Here is a 22,771-nt window from a genome sequence, read left to right as displayed (position 1 = left end):
AGGGGGTAAACAAAAGAGGAAAAGATAAAGACTGTGCGAAAACCCAGCAGTTAGGATAGGTTCTCCCTTATGACTTTAATTATAGGTGTTTATTATATCGCTGTATGAAGAAAGTGTATCTATCTATTTATTGTTGTTGTTGTTTTTAAGTAAGCTCTACACCTGGGGCTTCAACTCCTGACATGGAGATCAAAAGTCACATGCTCCACCAACTGAGCCAGGCAGGTGCCCCAAGAAAGTAGTTTTTCAGAGAGGCATGTTTAGGTGGTAAGGATCAAGAAAATTAAGGTAATGACCACCTTACCTTAGAACTCGGGACAGAGCCGGGAAGAATGACTGGAGAGCCACAGAGGCAGCCACTATAGATCACCAATGATATCCTTCACCTGGGCTCTGTTTTGAGTGTTTGGCCTGTGAGAAATCATTAAGCAGAATGTCTTTGTTTTAGGCACCTTCCTATATATGTTATAGTCCACACTTCAAAAAAAATTTTAGGGCAGGTCTGGTGGCTCAGCGGTTTAGTGCTGCCTTCAGGCCAGGGCGTGATCCTGGAGACCCAGGATCGAGTCCCACGTCGGGCTCCCTGCATGGAGCCTGCTTCTCCCTCTGCCTGTGTCTCTGCCTCTCTCTCTGTGTCTCTCATGAATAAATAAATAAAATCTTAAATTAAAAATAATAATAATAATAATAATAAAAAAACCAAAGCAAACTTGTAGAAGGTGCCCAGTGGGTGGAGTGAAGAGATGGGAGAGGAATCCCAACCCAGACCACTGGACACTCAGCTCAGCGCACTGTCCCAGATGGAGGTATAAATCTAGAGTGAGTGGCGTGGTGGGAACCCAAGGCCACACTGCTTCTGACAATCTCCCAGGGTGGGAGTGGAGTGGAGTGGAGTCCTGGGACACCCCAACATTTAACTGTAGTCTGGGCTAAAGCTGACAGAGCTGAGAAGAAAACCAGGAGAACTAGATGTTCCTGAGAAGGTGGTCCTGAAGCGGGAGAGAGGAATCCACCATGGTGACTTCAGCTGGCTCCAAGGACTGAGGTGGTGGTGAGCTGTAGCCAGAAAATGAGGTGAGGAGGTGACTGTAGGGAAGTCTCAAGGTTCTTGCCATGGAAGGAGAAGTGGGGCAGGATCTAAAGGGGGACATGGGGAGCAGAGGAGGAGCCTAGGGCTTCTAGCCCATGTCTCTGTTTTCTCTAATAATGAGGTGAGCCCATGGCTGAGGGGGACAGAGGCACAAAAGAGTAGAGGATGGGACAAGGGCCAGGCAGTGAGTATTGCAAGGGGCCTGGAGATGAAGGGTGGCGGTAGGTGCTGAGCAGGGACCTCTCCTCAGGGATATAAGTAGCCAGGGATCAGCCAGGGTGAAAGAGGTTGCCCAAAAGCGGAGGGAGTGAGAGTTGGACCAGGAGGTGGATGCAACCTTTCTGTGCTAAAGATCCCAGTTGGGGAATCACTTGGTTCCTCCCACGAAGCCTTGGCTTAGGATCAAGGAAGGAAGGGCTCCTCTTTGCCAGGGTCAGGGCCAGGGGTAGGGTCAGGAGGGAGTGCAATGGTAGTCCTGCCCTGGGGACAGTTAGCTATCAGAAACCTCTTCCCTGCCTGTTTCTTAAATTAAGCTGGCCATTATTGCTCAACTCCACCCCCTGGGGCCTATGGATCCTAAGGATTGGATGCGCAGTTCTCAGTCCAGTCCAGAACATGATGTTCCCAAGGTACAGGCAGGACTCTGGTCCCCCACAACTCTACCCCCTCCCCTGTATCCATAGCTCTGGGAAGTGGGCCACATGGGGAGGGGCTGGCTGCAAGTCATTCCTGACTTTTGTTGTTGTTGCTTTTACAGAACAAAAGTCAGGAAAAACACCAAGAAAAGGATCCCTCAGGGCCGGGGTGGAGGCAGCTCTCAGCACATTGCCCTGGACACACACCACAATCAGAGCCCAGGACACTGAGAAATTCCCATTGTACTGGAAGCCTGCCTGGTCTCAACAAACCCCACTCTTCGTGTACCTTTGCCTGCATTTTGCAAACCTAGCCCCACACCAATTTCCAGGTGCAAAGCTAGCCTCCTGGAATATAAAACTAGCTTTATCCATTTATCAGGTATGAGAATAACTCACATAGGTTTTCAGTTGTGAGGCCAGTTTTCTGTCAGAGATTGGGGTCTGCTTTTGCTGTGAGCCAGAGATGCCCAGCTTAAAGTGAGCACAACGGGAGAGACCCTAGCAGCCACTCACCCCAGCCTCCTTCTGTGGTTGGGCCTTGGCCCGCCCCCTGCAGGTGAAGGGCCAGCCTGGAATTCCACTGGGCCAACACATGTGGGCAAAGCAATGGGCAGCAGAGTGGATGCCCTCCCATAAGCCTGTTTCCTTCTTTACAGAGGAGCAAGCCAAAGTACTGGAGGGTCTCCAACTCATTCTCGCCTCACCAGCCTCAGCCCAGAGCTGCCAGTCCCATGGAACCATCTTGAGTTCTGAGATAGGGGCAGAGCCCTGAAGTGGGCACCTGAGGGTCCCATGCTTTCTGTTGCCCAGCTCTGTCCTGGCTAGGAAAGCACTCTGGCTTCCAGAGCTGCCAGGGCTGCAGCTGTCAGGGGGAACAGTCCCTTGTCTGGGGTCATAGGAGCCTGTGTGAGGCCTCGTTTCTTATTCTGGGCATGGGGCTCTAGGATAGGATGCCAAGAATCCAACGTGGCTCCTGTGCTATTCCAGCTTGCTTGCCCCAAAGGTCTCTGCCCTGTCCTGCAGATCCAAGCCTCAGCTTCGGGTCTCCTACTCCTCCAGCTACCCAGGCTGGGCTTGCGGCATGCATGGGAGAGTGTGCTGCAGGTAAGCCTTCATGCCTAGGCCTTTCATTTTCAAAATGGAAATGTCCAGTTTAACTATGCTTGGATGTTATGCTGGAAAGTGCTGGTTTGCTTATCTGGTGGGTCTAGACTTTAGCTCTTCCTTTTTACCAGTTTAGTAGAAAAAAACAACTGCACACCTCTGCCTCCTCATTCTGGGGGCTGGAGGACCTGGTCAGGAAGGAGATTGCTGGATCCTGGCTTTCAGCAGCACACACAGTGACTTTTGACCCTTAGCTCAATACAATTCTGCAGAGGGAGGAAGTGGTGGGCCGATGGCCAAGAAGGCCATGGAGATTTGGCTAGTACTATTTCAACTGTGTTCCCCAAGAGCTGACTGCCCAGTGCCCATTCTTCTGCCTGTCAGGATGGAATGATTAGTGGGGTCAGGTCCTGCTGGCTTTCCCAGTGTCTGGGGGCTCACCCCAGTGTCTGGGGTGGCTCCTTGGGCTTCACATTCCATCCTGGACAGCTTCCTGCTCTCTAGTCTGCAAATGGGCTGGGCTTAAAGACAAGCCAGTTAACTGGTTTTATAGAAGAGAAAGAAGTGCTCATAGGATCAAGGCTTTTGTTTGGGAAAAAGCCAGAGAAAGGGGTAGAAATGTCATACAGAAGAGACACTCTTTCAGAAAAGTTTGATTTTTAGCTTATGACATCACAAAATGCAACCTAGGCCCAAAAGTCATCTCTGGCCAAGTTTCATCATGATGTTTAGAAGGGTAGGATGAAGGTGACAATTTCTGCGAAGTCCTTATTTGGAGGGAGTCTCCTCCAAATCTCACATCTAGTCTTTCTCCTTTAATGGTGTCTCAGATGCTGTGTAACCAGAATTATGTGATGCAGGCTAGAGCAGTGAGGGACAATGCATGCTATGTGTCCAAACCACTCACTTTATATGAAGAGGCAGCAGCAGCCCTTAAAGAAGAGCAGCATGACCAAGGGCAACGATAAGGCATTGGGAGCATAATCATCCATGAAATAAGAAACCGGGGCTGCTGTCTATGAGTCCAGAAACATGGAGGATAAGCTCCATCATCAATGGAAGAAAGGTCCAGGATGCCCTGGCAGACCTATTATTCTTTTTTTTTTTTTTTAAGATTTTATTTATTTATTCATGAGAGACACACAGAGACACAGGCGGAGGGAGAAGCAGGCTCCATGCAGGAAGCCTGACGTGGAACTTGATCCCGGGACTCCAGGATCATGCCCTGGGCTGAAGGCAGCGCTAAACCGCTGAGCCACCTGGGCTGCCCAGACCTATCATTCTTGAGAATTCCTGGGGTTTATTTATTTAAAGATTTTATTGATTTATTTGAGAGTGTGAGAGAAAGAGAGCATGAGTAGGAGGTAGGGGTAGAGGAAGAGGGAGGAGCAGACTCCCCACTGAGCAGGGAGCCCAATGCAGGACTGGGTCCTGGAACCCTGGGATCATGACCTGAGTGAAGGCAGACACTTAACTGACTAAGCCACCCAGACACCCAATTCCTGGGGTTTATTTATTTTTTTTAAGATTTTATTTATTTATTCATAACAGACAGAGAGAGAGGCAGAGACACAGGCAGAGGGAGAAGCAGGCTCCATGCAGGGAGCCCGACTTTGGACTAGATCCCGGGACTCCAGGATCACACCCTGGGGCTGAAGGCAGCCGCTCAACTGCTGAGCCACCCAGGCATCCCTCCTGGGTTTTTTTTTTTTTTTAAATTTATTACTATTTAATTTTATCTGCATTCATGAATAAGGACATTCAGATATATATCCTTGAATTTTACAAAAAGAACGACAAAATGAATAAGATAATCCAAGATTTAACTACATTTTACTTTGTTTCTATTTTAAACCACAGCTGTATTTTTGCTGGGTCTTTCATATTTCCAAGAATAATCCCCACTCCAACACCATATTATCTTGTTCTGGAACCCAAAGGAGATGCAAAAATTTTCAAGCTATATTATGCAATACCAAAACTCTTACTCTTAAACCTGCTAAACTGCAATGTGTGATCTATGTCATTTATAAACTTATATTCTGAATCTAAATAAACATTCTAATGAAAGGAACATTTGTAAGCTACCAAGGACAATAGGAAAAATAAAAAGAAGATACATATTATGATCTTGCCAACCCCACCTTAGGCTCTCACTACTTTAAAGGTTAGCAGCCCTCATCAAACACAGAGGGAAGAATCTGCCTCAGCCCTCTAGGGAGGAGTGGAGCGGCTGGATGTGGCCCTGGAACGTGCACTGGCCTTGGTAGCAGAGGCAGCCTTAGCCATGGCTCTGACCTGGGCTTGCTCTTCCTCATCTCGCAGAGCCTCTTCATAATGGAATGGGAAGGCACTGGGGACGGTATCATGGACCTTCGCCAAAAACTCTAGGACTCTCATCTTGCTGGTCTTGGCATGGGCTCTCGGGCCCCACAGGAACTCGTAGCATGGAGGATCACTACCGGACACCTGGCGGTATTCCAGGTACTTTTCCTGCACCAAATCTTGGGTGATGAGCTTCCTGGGCTCCCCAAAGACTACGTGCTTCCTTCCTTCATAGACGCCTAAGATATTCATGAATTCCCAGATATCCTCTTCAGAGGCTTGGTTGCCACTCAGGAAGATCACACTCAGAAGAGGCATAAGAAGACCATTCTTAGGAGGACCCCAGCCATTGCTCACATCGCCATCACTGGTGATGTCTAGGCTGCTCACAAGGTTATAGGAGTGACCACCGGGCTTGATTTCTTTTAATTCTAGGCCAAAGACCAGCTCCAGGTGCTCAGAGGCTTTCCCGAAGATATCAGGGAAATCTTCCTTGTACTTTTTGTTGATGATCTTCAGCATCTCTGCCCTTATAATGGGTGCCTTCATTGCATACCTTTCTAGCATGAACTGCATCAATATTCCCACCTTCCTGGTTAGAAGATCATTGCGAGCGCTCTCAGGGGAAGTTGAGGCCTGGGAGGAATGTTTACCTCCGTCAACCCGGCTCTTGGCACCTGCATTAGATCTGCGGCGTGAACCACGTGCAGCAGAAGAGCTAGTGGCTTGGGATCCCTGAGGCTTCTGGGAAGCACCAGCAGCACGGGAGCTCGAGGGAGCATCCCCAGAAACAGAAGAGGGGGACTTATTGACCTCTCCTGTAGTGGCCTGAGTATGCCCAAGGCCCTGGCTCTCAACACGGGCCTGGCAGCGTTTCTTACGGGCACGGAGCTTACTCTTTTGGCCCCGAGGCATGACTAGGTCAGGGACAGCAGGCACAAGTGTGGGCAGAAGATGCTGGCACCTTGAATTCTGATCAGTCCCGGGAATCCGGCCTCCGCCAAGCCCCTCCTGGGGTTTAAACACAGTGTCAGAAAGTCCACGGCAGGTCATCAAAATTTGCTCAATGAATGAATAAGTGGAGTCAGACCTAATTTCTGACATTCTAATTCAGAACCTAGATAATACTCCTCTAAATTCACAAGTGAGGGATGCCTGGATGGCTCAGGGGTTAAGCTCTGCTTTTGGCTCAGGGCATGAGCCTGGAGTTCAGGGATGGAGTCCCACATTGGACTCCCTAAGGGGAGCCTGCTTCTCCCTCTGCCTATGTCTCTGCCTCTCTCTCTCTCTCTGTGACTATCATAAATAAATAAAATAGCAAAAATTAAAAAAAAAAAGATTTATAAAAATAAAAGATAAAAACATAAATTCACAAGTGATTATTCAGTATGTTCTTGGTCAACACCCTGCATTCTATCTGCATATCCCCAAATAATCAGGTAACAGTATCTGTGCCATGATCTGACGGGGCATTTGTCTACAGAGAGGATGGGTAAAGGAAGCCAAATTCATACTTGATGCCTTGTGAAACAAACACAGATTCCTTAATCACAGTGTAAGTAAACTGTTTTAATTGTTGTTACAAAATGGATGCACTATCACTGAAGATTTATTCAGGTACCTTTGACAGGGCAAATTTAGAGCTTATGTTCGAACATACAAGAAAGCAAAACCCTCATGTGAGGACCTCTTCAAGGCTGAGACTGTGGACAATATGATCTTCTTGTTGTCCTGGCACTTCTTAACTGTTCATAACAATACCACCACTAAAAACACAAAAGGCAAGCCATATTTCATTTTTGAAGCCTTGAAACAAGGCCAATTTGGCTTTTGGACAGCTCAACTCCCAGCTTCTTGAGCTCCATGGGGATATTTCATATGTTTACCTGCCACTTGACCCTTTTGTACTGTCAGGTCAAGGCAAGATCAAACTGGAACATGATTTTGTTGTAGAACAGCTTCTTTTGGTCAGTTGGAAAGAAATTGTAGGTATACTGGGTTATCACAGAATCATTGCTAGTTCTCGTCATAGCCATGTTACTGAGAAGGAAATGGTAGAAGTAATATTGTCAGACAAGAAATGTTTTTTGCTGGGCTTCATTGGTGAGTTTATCTTTCCTGACAAGGGATATATTCGATGCCTTTCCATGCCATCCCCAACAACTCAAATACCATGATGTGATAGTTAACTTTTCAGAATTGTTAAAAACTTAAAAAAAAAAAAAATTAAGTTCATTTATTTTTAAAGATTTTATTTATTTATTTTAGAGACAGGGTATATGCATACAGGGTGTATGGGGAAGGGGCAGAGGGAGAGGGAGAGAAAATCCTAAGCAGGCTCCACAGCCAGCATGGAGCCCAGTGTGGGACTGAATCATATGACCCTGAGATCACGACCTGAGCCAAAATCAAGAGTCAGATGCTTAACTGACTGAACCACCCAGGCACCGCTGAATTTTTTTATTATTTTTATTTTAATTATTTATTTATTTATTCATGAGAGACCCAGAGAGAGAGAGAGAGACAGAGAGACAGAGAGGCAGAGACACAGGCAGAGGGAGAAGCAGGCCCCATGCAGGAACCCGATGTGGGACTCAATCCCGGGTCTCCAGGGTCATGCCCTGGGCCAAAGGCAGGTGCTAAACTGCTGAGCCACTCAGGAATCCCCTAATTTTTTTATTTTCAAGTAGGCTTTACACCCAGTGTGGAGCCCAACATGGGGCTTGAACTCACGACCCTGAGATCAAGACCTAGGCTGGGATCAAGAGTCAGAGGCCTGAGTGATTGAGTTACCCAGGTGCCCCTATGATAGTTAATTTTATGCATCAACTTGACTGGGCCACGGAGTGCCCAGATATTTGGTCAACCACTGTTCTGGGAGTTTCTGTAAGGGTGTTTTCAGATGACATCAACGCTTAAATCAGTAGATTGAGTAAATAACGCATATTGCCTTCCCCAATGTGGGTGGGCCTCATCTAATCAGTTGAAGGCCCAGAAAGAACAAAGGGACTCTTTCTCAAGAGAATTTTCCTGCCTGACTGCTTCAAACTGGAGCATTGGCTCTTCCTGGGTTTCCAGTCTGCTACCCTCTGAAAGGACCACTATCAGCTCTCATGGTTCTCAACCCTTCAGACTCAGACTGAAATGAAATCATCAGCTCTCCTTGGTCTACAGTTTGCCAACTCATCCTGCGGATAATGAGACCTGCCCACCTCCATACTTGCATAAACCAATTCTTTATAATAAATTTCTTTACACACACACACACACACACACACACACACACTCACACTCCTTATTCGTTCTTATTAGAGAACCCTGATACATAGGCCAGGCCTCCTCTTTAATTTTCAAGAGCTCATATCCCAGTCCCAACCATGTATCTGCCAGATGAGTTCTATTATGGCCTGGAACCCTAAAATGAGAGGACAAACAACACAAGGCCGCACCAGAAAGTCAGACATGATTTGTCAGCCTTTATTAACCAAGAGCAAAGCCAAGCCCTAGAGTTTCCTTTTAAAAAACCCGACCTTGTTTATGGCAAACAATGATTTAATTATATGTTCAATACTACAGAACAAGAATTGATCACTTTCTAATCACTTATTCTTCTGAGATTAAAATACAAGTGTAAAACGTTTAAAATAAGATTCTCCCCAATGATTTAAAAAACAATTCCAATTGAAAGACATTTCAAACACTATGTGAACTCAGGACCAAAAAAATACCTTAAAACATTTTACCTTTGAGGTAGCACAATAATGCTGAATTAGATTTCTTTTATTACAATGAGCTTATGAAAACAATGAGGAAATCTACCTTTTGCTTAAGGTGGGCTAAATGGTTTTCTACAAATCCCCCATGAGGTTAGTGATAGTTTTCTCCTTTTTTTTCTTTTCTTTTCTTTCTTTTTTTTTTTTTTTTTAAAGTATAAAGATAGCCCTGCAGTATGTAAAAGGAAACCCATAGGGAAGGCTGCTTCCCATAAAATAGACATTAGAATAATTGAGGAACGTCAGCAGTCAAGACAGGAGGAACAAGAGGTAATTGTAGTGAAAAACCAAAACAACTTTTATCTTGGCAAGACTGGTTTACAAGTGTATGTCAAGAACAAAAATTCCAAACATCAGCCAACTGAAAACAAAAGATAAAAGATGACATTCATGGGTCTTTTTCCTTTTTCTCTGTGCAAAAATGCTCTTTCACTTTGTGTAAATGAGAGAAGATTGTTTCTACACTGCAACTTCACATGGAGATGCTGTGTGCCCAGAGTGTTGCTGGGCACCAGTGGCACCTCTCATTGACTACCATTGTGAGCATAGAATCTGGGCATTAAGAGAATGAAACATGACTTCTCCTGGCTGGAGAACCATTTCTTGCCACTTTGCTGCTGAATTCATTCATTAAACTGCTCAAAGAAAAGCTGCACTCTGACTTCTGAGAATCTATAGCAATTCTATGTTAGACTATCTACTAAGAGGACAGGGCACATGAAACCTTCCTTCAGAGACTACAACCAAAAGAAGAGAGTGGGTGTGATAAACTGGGGCTAGAAGGAAGGAAAATACTGTAGGTTGAACCTCGTGGCTCTCAGGAATATTCTCTACCATCCCAAATCAATAGCAGAGCCAGGAAAGAGGCCATGAAGAAGCCATGAAGCTCTAACCCATGGAAGAGAACAATATAAAACAATTAACAAAGGGATCCCTGTCCAAACATGCTCTTCCCCTTGAAGCCCAACCAATTGGTGCAGGGCTTGCCTGGTATAATGTGGACACTAGAGTCCTCGGTCAAACTGGGCCTGCTACCTTTGAGTCCTCATGCTGCAAAAAGAACTGAAACTCTGGCAGACTTCTGGCACCTTGCTAATGGCTGTGTCCTATTTCACTCACACTGGTCCCTTTAAAGTCTTCCTTCCTCAAGCCGGACCCCCAAGGGACCCCGAATGCAGTGAGGATCTGGACTCATGATCCATATGTCAGTCTGTTGTTAGAGCAGGAGGACTCAAATCTAGATGAATTCTACTCTGTAAAACAGTAACCATCAGTGAGTTGGGGGCATCAGAGGCTTCTGTGAAGGGGAAGACTGAACTGGGATGTGTAAGAAGGCAGGATGAGAAGGCCCATGCCTAGCAGCCTGCAGGAGTGACTCTGGCACTAAGCTCACAGCCAGCCCTGACTAATGCTGGCACGGAGGTACAAAGGGGGCATCTGCTCAGTGTTTAAACAGAGTCCACACATAGTCTGAGGTTAGGCCTCTGTGACACTCCTAAAGCTCAATGTACCTGCTGCTTCTGGAAGAAACGGTGTGATTCTTATCTGCTAAATTACAAGATCTGCTTTCTTAATTTATTTGATGCTAATAAAGCAACACCTTAGAGAAGAACAACCTTGGAAAATCATGGGAAAAAGCCACATGGGCTTTCCCAGCGCTAGCTGCCTGTTTTGGGGTATTAGTTATAACCTTTCACGATTCTGAGAGTTGCAATGCAGGCTACCTAGCTAGGGCAGTCTGAAAAGAGTCCTTTTGCTTTCGCTTCACAGAACACAAGAAAAAGGGAGACTTGACCAAGGTTGTGGTTGGGTCACCACTCTGGAAATCTCTCCACCACACTGTCTATGCTAAAAGCAGAAAGCCTGGCTTCTGTGGACAACGGAAGGGACCATGTGGGCTCCATCATTATCCTACAACAGGAATGACTCAAACCTCAGCATGTAATCTCTTAGGGATTTATTGAATCACATAAGTTTAAGAAGTAAATCATATTGGAAAGGGCCTCTTGATTGAATATAAACTTGGCTACAATATTCAAATTCATCTCTATGCAAACTTCACACTGCTCTTAGGATCTCTTGTAGTATCTGATTCTAAGTCATTCTGAAGCAAAAATTCATTCTGAAATATATCTAGTTAATTAGGATAATTCATCAGAATTTCTACCTGATATTATTAAAAGGTTAAAAAGTTTTAAAATACAAGCTAGGTTACTTTCCTTTGGGGCTAATAGTTAGAACCCCAAATATCACAACACCTTAATTAGAAAGGTCTTTGCAGTAATTCTATGACATTGTGAATGATTCTGATTTTTAAAAACAAAGAGCTGATCTTCAGGATGAATGCCTGAGTCAGTTGACAAACTGACATACATGAACAGGTCCAATGGGAATTCCCAAAATACAGAAATAAATTTTTTTTTAATTTCCAAAAAAATAGCTGCATCTTCTTTAAAGAGTTTAAAAATTGATAGTTCAACAGCAAAGCTATGTAACAACACTGGAGTAAAAGGAAAGGGTTCTCTTCTTAGTACAACCTCTTGCCTGGCACACTGCCATTATCAGCTGGTAGGGGCAACTGGAAACGAGATGGCAGGAGTTGTCCAGGGAAGTATTTGGGTCAGATAAAGTGATGGCACCTTCAGACCCTGGCTCCTTAGAAATGGACAGTAATTCATTCATGCAAACTGCACAGAGATTAAGTAAAACGAAACAAAATCTAAAACTAAACAACACAAACCAAAACCCCCAACCCAGAAAACCTTCCCTGGCGCTCTGCTACCTGTAGAATGTGCTGAACCCAAATTTTCTGCTCTAACCAGGGTCCTCATGACCAATCAGTGTGTGCTGGGGTGCTGACCAGCTGGGTCCTAGGCAAAGCCTTTTGCTAAGCATCACTGTGAGTTTGGAGACAGCTGTCACAGGTGCAGCTGACAGCGAACAGGACAATGCCACAGGACCACAGACCTCCAGCCTACCTGCCGCCATCTACTGTAAAACCAAAGGCTACAATTGTGAACAAATGTGGATTTTCTCAAAGGACAAACGAAGGAGAAGATCAAGGGCTACAATATTTCCTCCCTTGAGAAAAGTCAGGGGTGGGTGTCTACAGTTATACACAGGTTTGTGCAGACCTGTGGTGACTTCCAACAGCAACAGTAGCAGCCAGAGAGGAAAGGAAGATGATTACACTTTGGACTTTGTATCAGGCACTTAAATTGTTGGAGAGACATGCCATTTTGAACCAAAGATGTGACAACTGGGTTGGAATAATCATTACAAGTGGTCTAATAATGGGCTTTCAGAAGCAAAGTGGAGGAGGTGTGGGTTGAACCTCTGCCCATCTTTTAGTGCTGACTTTCAAGTTTTCTAAATGCCCACGGCCGTAGCAGTAGCAGCGGCGGTGGCAAGAGCAGGAACAGTTCTGTCGTGTCTGTCTTCTGTGTGTGTTCTGTGGCTGACCGGAAGGTTTTGGTGTCACACTGAGAAGGCTCTGGGGTGTGGCACACCTACTGCCCAGGATCAATCAGATCCATGCTGGAGCCAAACATCTTCACTAGCTGTTCCTCGTAGTGGGAGATGTTCCTCTTCATGATGTCCATGCAGGGCCCCAGAAGCCTCTCAAATGCTTGTACATCCATAACTGTGTTGTTAAAAAAAAGGCACGAGACAGAATGAATTCTCTACACCAGTAATTCAGTCATTTCCCTCATGCAAACCTTTTCTTAAATATACCCATTCACCTTGGGGAATGAGACTGTGGGATCTTGGGCACTTGGAAAAAAGACATGTTTCTATGTGAGTATAGCTGGCTGTGTCATCTGTTTATGACTTTGCAGAGCTGAGCAGCACCTATTCACTGGATCCCCACAGAGTCCTGGACTTCTCTGCCTCTGTTACTGCTCTTCTCACAGGCTATACTCAGTGCTCAGAAATGTTTGCTCAAAGGATATATTCACCCATTTCTAGCTGGCCCCACAGGCTGTTCAAGCCTAGAGGTGTGTGAGAACTGGTGAAATGAGTCAAGGCTTACTGATGGGGAAAAAAAAAAGTACTGTGTGTTAGAAAAAAAAAGTATAAATGCATAAAGAATTTGTTTTTCTTACCTAAGCATTTGACATCTCCCACTGCATAAGCTGAAGCAGCTCTGGGTTTGTTGGTGACCAGTGCAAGCTCTCCAAAGTACTGCCCTTTATGGCAACGGGCAATCTCAACCTCCTGGTTCCCACCATCCTTGTTTGCTTTAGTCTAGAGCAGGTGGAAAACATGACCTAGGCTGATTCTAGAATCACAGCTGGGCATGTCAAGTCACACACACTTGCATTCCCTTCTCAGGACACTTAACACAATTATTAAGAAATTCACTTTGTGGAGACACTAACTGTACCATGTAAACTGCATGGGCTAATTCATCTTAGTGGTCTGATTTAATTAGAGGAGTTGGCTTTTACCTGGAGCTTCATCCAAGTCCCAACACCTTTCAGGTAATGATTAAGTTAGGTAGGGAACAGACCATTTTCTTTGGGAGATTTAGATATATCTTCCAAAGAAAATATATATCCAATTATTATAACATACATTATATATTAACATAAAATACATATGTATTTTAATATACATTTACACATATTTAATATATATGTGAATGCTCTTCTTTTGGTAGATGCTAACTTCTAAGGCACAAGGGAAAAGCTAATTGCTGCTAAATGATGTCAGTGTTTCTCTTAGGTTAAGGCACAATCCTGGGTTTACTTCTTTTTGATTTGAGACTATGCCTTTCTCAAACAATACAGTGACAAATTTTCTTTTAGGTACAGTGTGTATCTTAAGTTAGTGGTCCCCCCCAACATATACATTTTTTTTAGAAGAGGTGCGTAATTAAAAACATTTTTTGATAATTTTCAACCTGGATATTTAGTGATTTAACTCTGTATTAAGAAATCAAGCAGGTTGGAATTTGTAATTTCAAATTAGTGAAAATAATGTAGCATATTATATTTAATATCTAATTTACTTTTTTTTAACAAATCCATCTGTTAAGCAATAATTTAAGTAAAAAATTATTTAGAGTTTATTAGTAAGAATTAGTCTTAATCTCTAAGAGGCTCTTTAGGTTATAGGCGGTTAATCCTCCTTCCACACTTTTGCCCCAACCTGTCTGCTCTGAAGTTGATTTGCTCCATCAGAGCCAACACTCCTTCCAATTTCTGCACCATTCTCTGGGGCTGCAGATGTGTTTGTGCCCATCTAGTCCCTTCTTTAGAGTAGCAGTTACCACACTATCACAGGAACACCAGCTCCCTTGGGGTTTTGTTACAATGTAGATTCTGATTAGTAGGTCTGGGGCAGAGCCCAGGACTACATTCCTGACAAGTTCCCTCATTCCCCAGGGCCACAGTGCTGCTGGTCCCACATATCCAACACTATGCTGTGATCAGGAGGTGTCAATGAGTACTTGAGAAATGTGCAAGCATATATCACTAGTCCAAAAACAAGTGAAAGAACAGAGACGTTTCAACCTATTGTTTCATGTGAAACAGCAGATCTATTTTTCATCAGGAATCAAGCCATCTTACAGGTGGTAATCATGTTTTTCTTTCTCCATATTTAACTTTTACTAAAGATATTCTGTGAAAGGTTTCGTATTAGGTTAGTATTATATTTAACCATTTTAGTAAATTCTACATTCTTAAAAAATTTGGAATAGGGAAATCTGGTGACAATGGATTTATGATAAGAATCACTCCTCCCACCTACAGGTCATCAGTTTTCTAGGCCTCCCTATCCATGAAATGGCATAGTAATAGTGGTCCGACAGACCTCCCCACCAATACTCTAGGAAGGAAGATTTTTTTCATATTCAACACCCATGTGTACACCTTTATCATGTAATTACCCCACTTTTTACTAAGCTGTGTTTATCTTTGTCTTATTGATTTGTAGGCCAATATTTCTCATATCATTAATTATGTCACAGAGGCAAAGGCTATAGGAATAAGGAGAAATATAATAAATCCCTACCACTGGAGATACTTAAACATGGGCCTTTGCCAGTTCCATAGAACAATGATGGTTTTGTTACACTAGACACATTTCACATTATTGAAAGCAAGCAGCTACTTCCTGTGCATGCACCTGGCCTAACTTGTACCATCATATGCAGACTCACCTTGCTTCTGATCAGGATGCTCACCTCACCAGACTCTATAATGTAGAAGCTATCAGCCTTTTCACCCTGGGAAGGGAGAGAAGGTTGTCAGAGCTATACATACATACGTATTGGTGAAAGACATAGAAATAGATCATTATCTCATTGCCTGAGCTCTGATTTGTATTTATTTTCTAACTCTAAAAATTAACCAATGGCTAACAAATTCAGTACAAAATGAAAGGATCCTGGTCCCTGGGGATGTCAGTCCAACTATAACACACATCTCTCACTTCCTGACATGGAATATTCACATTTTTCCCCATGGATAATACTTGGGTTGCCAATTATACAAAGCATTACTATTGTTGCTGCTCAGGAATCTGTGACTGGGGGGAGCAGCAGCCAAGACTGCTACAGACAATATCAAGGTGACTCCTGGCACGACCAAATGCAGCCCTCCAGAGGACAGTGTGGATCTGGAGAAAGCTCTGCCTTGGTGAGGGAGGTACTATGATGTGGGTTGATGTCACCCTTATGAGCTTCAGGCTTTTCTTTTCCTTGCTTGGATTTTAAACCACTTGGCTGAACCAGTCATTCAGGTAATTCAATGGGTATTTATGAACTTAGTATGTGCCAAAGCCCTGTTCTAGGCATGTGAGATGTAAGTGGACAAAACAAATATCCCTACCCTTGTGGAAATTACAGGCTGATAGGGCAAACAAACTGCAAACAATTAACATGATGAATCAGCAAATGATACTATTGTGTTAGAAGGCAATTAAGTACTACTATGGAGAGAAAGTAGAGGAAGGTAGGATCTGGAGTACTGGGGGGAGGAGATGGCTACAGTATACAGCAGAGTTTCATCAAGAGGGTGAGATTTGAGCAAAGGCTGGAATGAGGCAAGAGTTAAGCAAGCAGACACAGGAGAAAAGGCTTTCACAAGCTCACTTCAGTCTCTGACACCTTTCTCTTAACATCTGGAGCAATAACCATCTATACTGGATAATTCAATACTAATCATGTGTCCTCATTCTATGTGGGTTTTATGTCTTCAGAAGAATCTACACTTCTGAATTTTTGTTAAGACTTCAACGTCTTTCAACTACCACAGAGAACTCCAAGTGGACACCTTCCAGCTGAGGCTGCCATTCCTCAGTTAGTCTAGTCCCAGTTCACTATGTAATAATCACTGCTCCATGTCAGTAAAAGCCACAGCTTTATAAAGGGGTGCCTGTGGGTTTCTATGCTGCTGTGCTGGGTATGTACCCTGTACCCAGCAGAGCCAAATCAGCATGAGATTCTAGAGTTACACAAAGAGCTTTCTGACAGGGGTTGCTGAAGGAAGCTAAAGGGGAACCAGAGGCACGGTCACCAGGAAGAAGAGTAGTTTCTAGGTCCAAGAAGGGAGTTTCATAAAGGAAGATGTGATTACCAGTGTTCAGTGTTGCTGGGAGATCAAGAGTAATAATGATTCAAATGTGTGGAAACATTCTGGTGACCAAGAATGTGAATGGTAGGGATGAGCCACAAAAGTGACAGGTGGTGAAGGTTGAGTGAACTCTTTTTGTTTAGATAGATGTGTAATAGCCTAATTTACAGGGCTCATTTTTCACAGCTGCAGCCTAATTTTCACACATGTATGCACCTGTGTGACCACCCCCTAGATCAAAACAGAAAATCTGGGTGGCCCTAGTGGCTCAGCGGTTTAGTGCCACCTTTGGCCCAGGGCATGATCCTGGAGACCTGGGATCGGGTCCCATGTCGGGCTCCCTGCGTGGAGCCTGCTTCTTCCTCTGCCTGTGTCTCTGTCTCTCTCATGAATGGATAAATAAAATCTTTAAAACAAACAAACAAACAAACCACAACAGAAAATCTTTCTGGCCTCCACCCTATGGAGTGTTTTTCAGTTAAAACCACCACTACTTCACCTATAATTGTATCTGACTTCTGTCCTTGCAGTTTTCCTTAACTCCTGTTAAGGAAAGTAAGGCTGTACCTTAACTTCATATAAATGGAATCATACATTGCCTTTTGTGTCTGGCTTCTGCTAGTTCACATTGTGAGACCCACACTTTGAATATGCCTGCCTGTGAAAGGAATGAGAAGCTAGTAGCTGGAGTGAAAACAGAGTGAGTGGAGAAACGTGTGTATTTTGAGGACAAGAGAGACTCAGGCACATCTACAGGGTGAAAAGAATGAGTGTGAAGAGAATGAGTTTGATGAACAGAGGACCTCAAATAAAACAGAACCTGCTAACGATGCTGTGTGCTCACTCCCAGCAGGCACTCTGGTGTGAGCTGCATGTATATTGGTTCACACAATCTCCCAAGAAGATAAACTCAGTACTACTGCCATTGCATTTTACAGATGAGTTTCCTCAGGAGCTCAGAAGATAACTTTGTCATAGGAGGTAGGGGACATAGCTGGTGGAATCAAGAGGATCATCTCTAATCCCTTTAATTTTACTAACTTGCTAATATATCACCAGAAAGGATTATCATAGTTCACAAACAATTTAAGAAGAAAAATTTTAAATAAAACCATGAACGGGGGGATCCCCGGGTGCCTCAGCAGCACCTGCCTTTGGACCAGGGCGTGATTCTGGAGTCCCAGGATCGAGTCCCACATCGGGCTCCCTGCATGGAGCCTGCTTCTCCCTCTGCCTGTGTCTCTGCCTCTCTCTCTCTCTGTGTCTCTTGTGAATAAATAATAAAATCTTTTAAAATAAATAAATAAATAAATAAATAAATAAATAAATAAATAAATAAATAAATCTATGAACGATGATAGTATCAGTTGAAAATAGTCTAATTTGGGGGGCTCAGTTGGTTAAGTATCTGCCTTTGGCTCAGGTCATGATTTCTAGGTCCTGAGACTGAGCCCCGCACTGAGCTCCCTGCTCAGAAGACAGTCTGCTTCTCCCTCTCCTCTATTCATCTTGTCCCCATCAGGCTCGCTCTTTCTCTCAAATAAATACATAAAATCTTTTTAAAAACTAAAAAACTAAAAAAGAAGAAAAAGAAAATAATCTATTTTTGTGGTATCTGAGGGGACATACTGTGTGGCATTTTCAGCCTCATGAAACAGCCTGGTTAGGCTGAGACAGAGATGGGCCAGGACAAGTATTTCTCATCCCCCTCAGGTCCCGTGATGGACAGTGCATGCAAAGCTGGTTGTTCAGATTTTGTAGGATGCCTGTCAGTTTACAGGGGGGGACAGAGTAGAATGAGGTATCTACCCAGGAGCTCAATGGAAGAGTGCATTGCTTTTCAAATTGTCAAGTCCACTAAGATACATCTCACAGAAAGAATATTCCATTCTATATTCTGGAGTAAAAAAGCCATAAAAAATATTTAAAATTTTTGTGAACATATCAGGTGTTTCTATAAATAGTTTCTGAATGTCTACAGCAGGTACTGACTAGGTTATCATCCATATGATGAAATTCACTGGGCTTTATATTAAATAAATGTCTCTTGTTCACAAATGATGATAAAGATCCATATCCCACCATAAGAATGACTGAAACTCTAATTCAGGACATGGCGCCTTGTTGGCTTAATGAAATGGTACTTAATGCTGAATACATGAAACATACTTTTTATGAGGTATAAATTCTGTTCACATATTCAGAGAACAGGTAAAATATCCCATCAATTAGGATAAACGCAGAAATTATTAAAACATTACAAAGTACACAAGCATAACATTAAAATGTCATATTCTTTGGCTTTAAAATAAAAATTCTATTTGTAAAATAAAGAATAAAAATTTGTAAGGATGTAATAAGAGCAACTCTGAAGGGGGCAGCTTGCCAGGGGTTCCCCCTGATGGTACACATGGTCTAGACAATACCTAGAGACAGGCTGAGATGCATACTAGCATCCCACCATACCCTGCAATAAGCAGTGGCTTCCGTTCTTTCTGCTGTATTTGGGCCCCAGTTGGACGTGTGCATTAAGTAGGGCACCCACTCTCATGCACAATCACATGTAAAGAACAGCTGGGCTGCAGGAAGGAATATGGTGCTAAAGAGTCACAGCAGCCCAAGCACTACTGTCAAGAGGGAGGCAGCAATCTCTAAATGCTGACGATCATCACTGATCTTCAGGGATGTAGGGAAACTTCTAGTTTTAAAATGCTCATAATCGAAAAAGAAGAAAGGCTAGAAAGTAAAGGGCTAAGCAACCAACTCAAGAGAGAAAATAACAAAAACGAAGGAGATGAAAGGAAACGAGATAAAGACAGAAACAGAAAATGTTTAATGGGATTAATAAAAGGTGAGAGTTGGCTCTTTTTTTTTTTTAAGAGAAAGTTTATTTATTTATTTATTCAAGGAGACAGAGAGAGAGAGAAAGAGACACAGGCAGAGGGAGAAGCAGGCTCCCTGCAGGGAGCCAAATGTGGGACTTGATCTGGGAACTCTGGAATCACACCCTGAGCCGAAGGCAGAGACTCAACCACTAAACGTCCCAGGCATCCCTCCACCAAGTATTCTTAAAGCAAGGGCATTACCAAGCCTTAGAATAGGCTATAGCAGTGGTTTTCAAACTTTAGCAAACATTAAAATCGTCTGGAGTTGTTGATAACAAAACCAGACAAAGACATCACAAGGAGAAAAAACTACAGACCAATCCCTTCATGAACAAACGCAAAAGTCCTTAACAAGGGAGTTACCCACTACATGCTAGATAGGATGCTACCTAATTCATGAATTACTTAATAAAGTCAATCAGATCTTCAAATTAAAAAAACCAAAGTTTTAGCAAATTAAATCTAGTAATAAATAAAAAGGCTAATATATATATCATGACCAAGTAGGGCTCACTCCAGGATGCAAGGTTGGTTTAATATTCAAAATTCAATGTTAAAAAAGAGTCAAACAACATAATTCATATTTGTTAACTAAAAAAGAATATCCATATGAACACATCAATAAAAACAAAACAGCAAAAGTATCTGACAAAATTCAACATCTTTTCATGATAAAAACAGAAAACTAGGAACAGAAGGGATGTTCTCTAACCCGATTAAGGACATTTATAAAGAAGCTTACAATTACATTATACTTAATGGTGAACAATTAAATGCTTTCCTCCTAAGATCAGTTAATAAGACAAAGATGTCTGTTCTCAGCATTTCTATTCAATATTATACTGGAGGTCCCAGCCAATGCAATAAGGCAAATTAATTAACTAAAAATTACAAAGAAGGCATACAGAAGTAGAACCGTCTTTGTTCATAGATAAAATAATCATCTATACAGAAAATCCCAAGGAAGCTACAAAAAAGCTGTTAAAATTGTGAGGTTAGCAAGGTTGTAAATACCACAGGATCAATATGGAAATTCAATTGTATATAAAAATACAATTATGTACTAGCAATACATAATTAAAAACTGAAAAAAGGAAAACCACTTAGAATAAAGTTAAAACTATGAAATATCCAGGTATAAAATGAACAGATGTGTAAGACTTGAAAAGTATAAAATAGGAGAGAAAAATTAAAACATATAAAGGCATACTACGTTCATGAACCAACTCACTGTAGCATTTAAGTATCTGACAATAAGCTTTTTTTTTCTTTTTAAGATTTTATTTATTTACTTAACAGAGAGAAGAAGAGCACAAGCAGGGGTAGTGGCAGGCAGAGGGAGAGGGAGAAGCAGGCTCCCCGCTGAGCAGGGAGCACCACGTGGGGCTTGATCCCAGGACCCTGGGATCATGACCTGAGCTGAAGGCAGATATTTAACAAAGTGAGCCACCCAGGCACCCCAGTAAGATTTTTTTTTTAATTTAAATTCAATTTGGCAACAGATAGTATAACATCCAGTACTCATCACTTCACATGCCCTCCTTAATGCCCATCATTACCCAGTCACCCCAGCCCCCCACCCATTTCCCCTCCAGCAACCCTCAGTTTGTTTCCCAGATTTAGAAGTCTCTCATGTTGTGTCTTCCTTTAATTTTTCCCCATTCAGTTTCCCTTTCTTCCCTTATGGTCCCTTGCACTATTACATTCCATATATGAGTGAAACCATATGATAACTGTCTTTCTCCGATTAACTTATTTCACTTAACATAATACCCTCCAGTTCTATCAATGTTTATGTAAATGGTAGGCATTCATCCTTTCTGATGGCTGAGTAATATTCCATTGTGTGTGTGTGTATACACTCTTCTTTATCCATTCATCTGTCTAAGGACATCTTGGCTCCTCCCATATTCTGGCTATTGTTAACATTGCTGCTATGAACCCTGGAGCGCAGGTGTCCTGTTGTTTCACTATATCTTTGACCCAGTAGGTGCAATTGCTGGGTTGTAGGGTAGCTCTATTTAAACTTCTTGAGACTGTTTTCCAGAGTGTTTGTACAGCTTGCATTCCCACCAACAGTGTAAGAGGACTCCCCTTTCTCTACATCCTCACCAACATTTGCTGTTTCCTGTCTTGTTAATTTTAGCTATTCGCACTGGTGTAAAGTGGTATCTCACTGACAATAAGCTTTTTTGATTGTAATGTAAGTGATTGACATCAACCTTTTGATTATTGAGGCAACCATTTCAAAGACACCCATCTTGAATAAACATATTGCCAGCTATATAACTAGATGAAGAGCTAGTCTGCTCTCACCTAAAGTTTCCCTTTTAGAAAGTCCTGGGAAATGGAGAAAAATGACCACTTGAGTGACACCGTAATTCCTGCTCTTATGTTTTAAATTCGCCAATAAAGAGGGAACCTGCCAAACCCTGGCACCCCACCCTCAGACCAATTTCAAGTCCCCCAGCCCACCCTGTGACCTCACTGTGTGGCCCTGGATGTACCATGTACCCTCCAGGATCTGTAAGTAAAAAACTTTTTTCAAAGTTCCCTTATAGTTGTTTGCTGAGGTAAGTCTTGTTCAAAATAAGAACCACAAGGGCTGGTCCAGCCATAACACTGGCTCTGGTGAAATGTCTGAGAGGATTTGCTAGAAGTAGGTGAGTGCCTCAGATATTCCTAGCTGATACTATCACTACTGATGGCCTGAGACTGACATAAAACACTCATTATTGTTACAGTGTCAATTTCTCCCCATATTGATTTATAGATTCAACATATTCCCAATAAAAAAAAATCTCAGCAGGCTTTTTTGGTAGAAATTGTTATGTTAGTTCTAAAATATAAATAGAAATGTAAAGAGCACAGAATAGCTAAAATAATTATAAAAAAGAATAAAAAGGGCAGCCCTGATGGCCCAGCGGTTTGGCACCGCCTTTAGCCCAGGTTATGATTCTGGAGACCCAGGAATCGAGTCCCACGTTGGGATCCCTGCATGGAGCCTGCTTCTCCCTCTGCCTGTGTCTCTGCCTCTCTCTCTCTCTCTCTGTGTCTCTCATGAATAAATAAATAAAATCTTAAAAAAAAAAAAAAGAATAAAAAATTGGGGAGAAGCCTGGGTGGCTCAGCGGTTGAGCATCTGCCTTTGGCTCAGGGTGTGATCCTGTAGTCCCGGAATCGAGTCCCACATCGGGCTTCCTGCATGGAGCCTGCTTCTCCCTCTGCTTATGTCTCTGCCTCTCTCTCATGAATAAATAAATAAAATCTTTAAAAAAGAGAATAAAAAATTTGGAAGGCTTAACTATCTGATTTTAAGACTTAGTATAAAAAGATTTTATAATCAAAACAGTGCACTATTGGCAGAGATAAA

General features: G+C 42.8%; 2 protein-coding genes across 2 annotated transcripts in view; both read right to left on the bottom strand.

The window, feature by feature from the left end:
• Positions 1-722: 722 nt before the first annotated feature.
• Positions 723-6,249, bottom strand: LOC112908736 (melanoma-associated antigen B4-like). Its single transcript, XM_072720991.1, has one exon. The coding sequence runs from the start codon at positions 6,208-6,210 to the stop codon at positions 5,047-5,049; it is 1,164 nt and encodes a 387-aa protein (XP_072577092.1). The 5' UTR covers positions 6,211-6,249; the 3' UTR covers positions 723-5,046.
• Positions 6,250-8,613: 2,364 nt separating this feature from the next.
• PRKAR2A (protein kinase cAMP-dependent type II regulatory subunit alpha) overlaps positions 8,614-22,771 on the bottom strand; it is a 106,789-nt gene continuing 92,631 nt past the window's right edge. Inside the window, exons 9-11 of the mRNA XM_025988607.2 lie at positions 15,100-15,165; positions 13,037-13,178; positions 8,614-12,573 (exon numbers count right to left, since the gene is read on the bottom strand). Coding sequence (XP_025844392.1) covers positions 12,440-12,573; positions 13,037-13,178; positions 15,100-15,165 — 342 coding nt within the window. The 3' untranslated portion in view covers positions 8,614-12,439. The remainder of the gene's footprint in view (positions 12,574-13,036; positions 13,179-15,099; positions 15,166-22,771) is intronic.

The sequence above is a fragment of the Vulpes vulpes genome, chromosome 9 (genome assembly GCF_048418805.1).
Source record: "Vulpes vulpes isolate BD-2025 chromosome 9, VulVul3, whole genome shotgun sequence".
Lineage (NCBI taxonomy): Eukaryota > Metazoa > Chordata > Mammalia > Carnivora > Canidae > Vulpes > Vulpes vulpes.
Note: the sequence above shows the minus strand (reverse complement) of the source record. Positions and strands in the feature narration are given on the sequence as shown.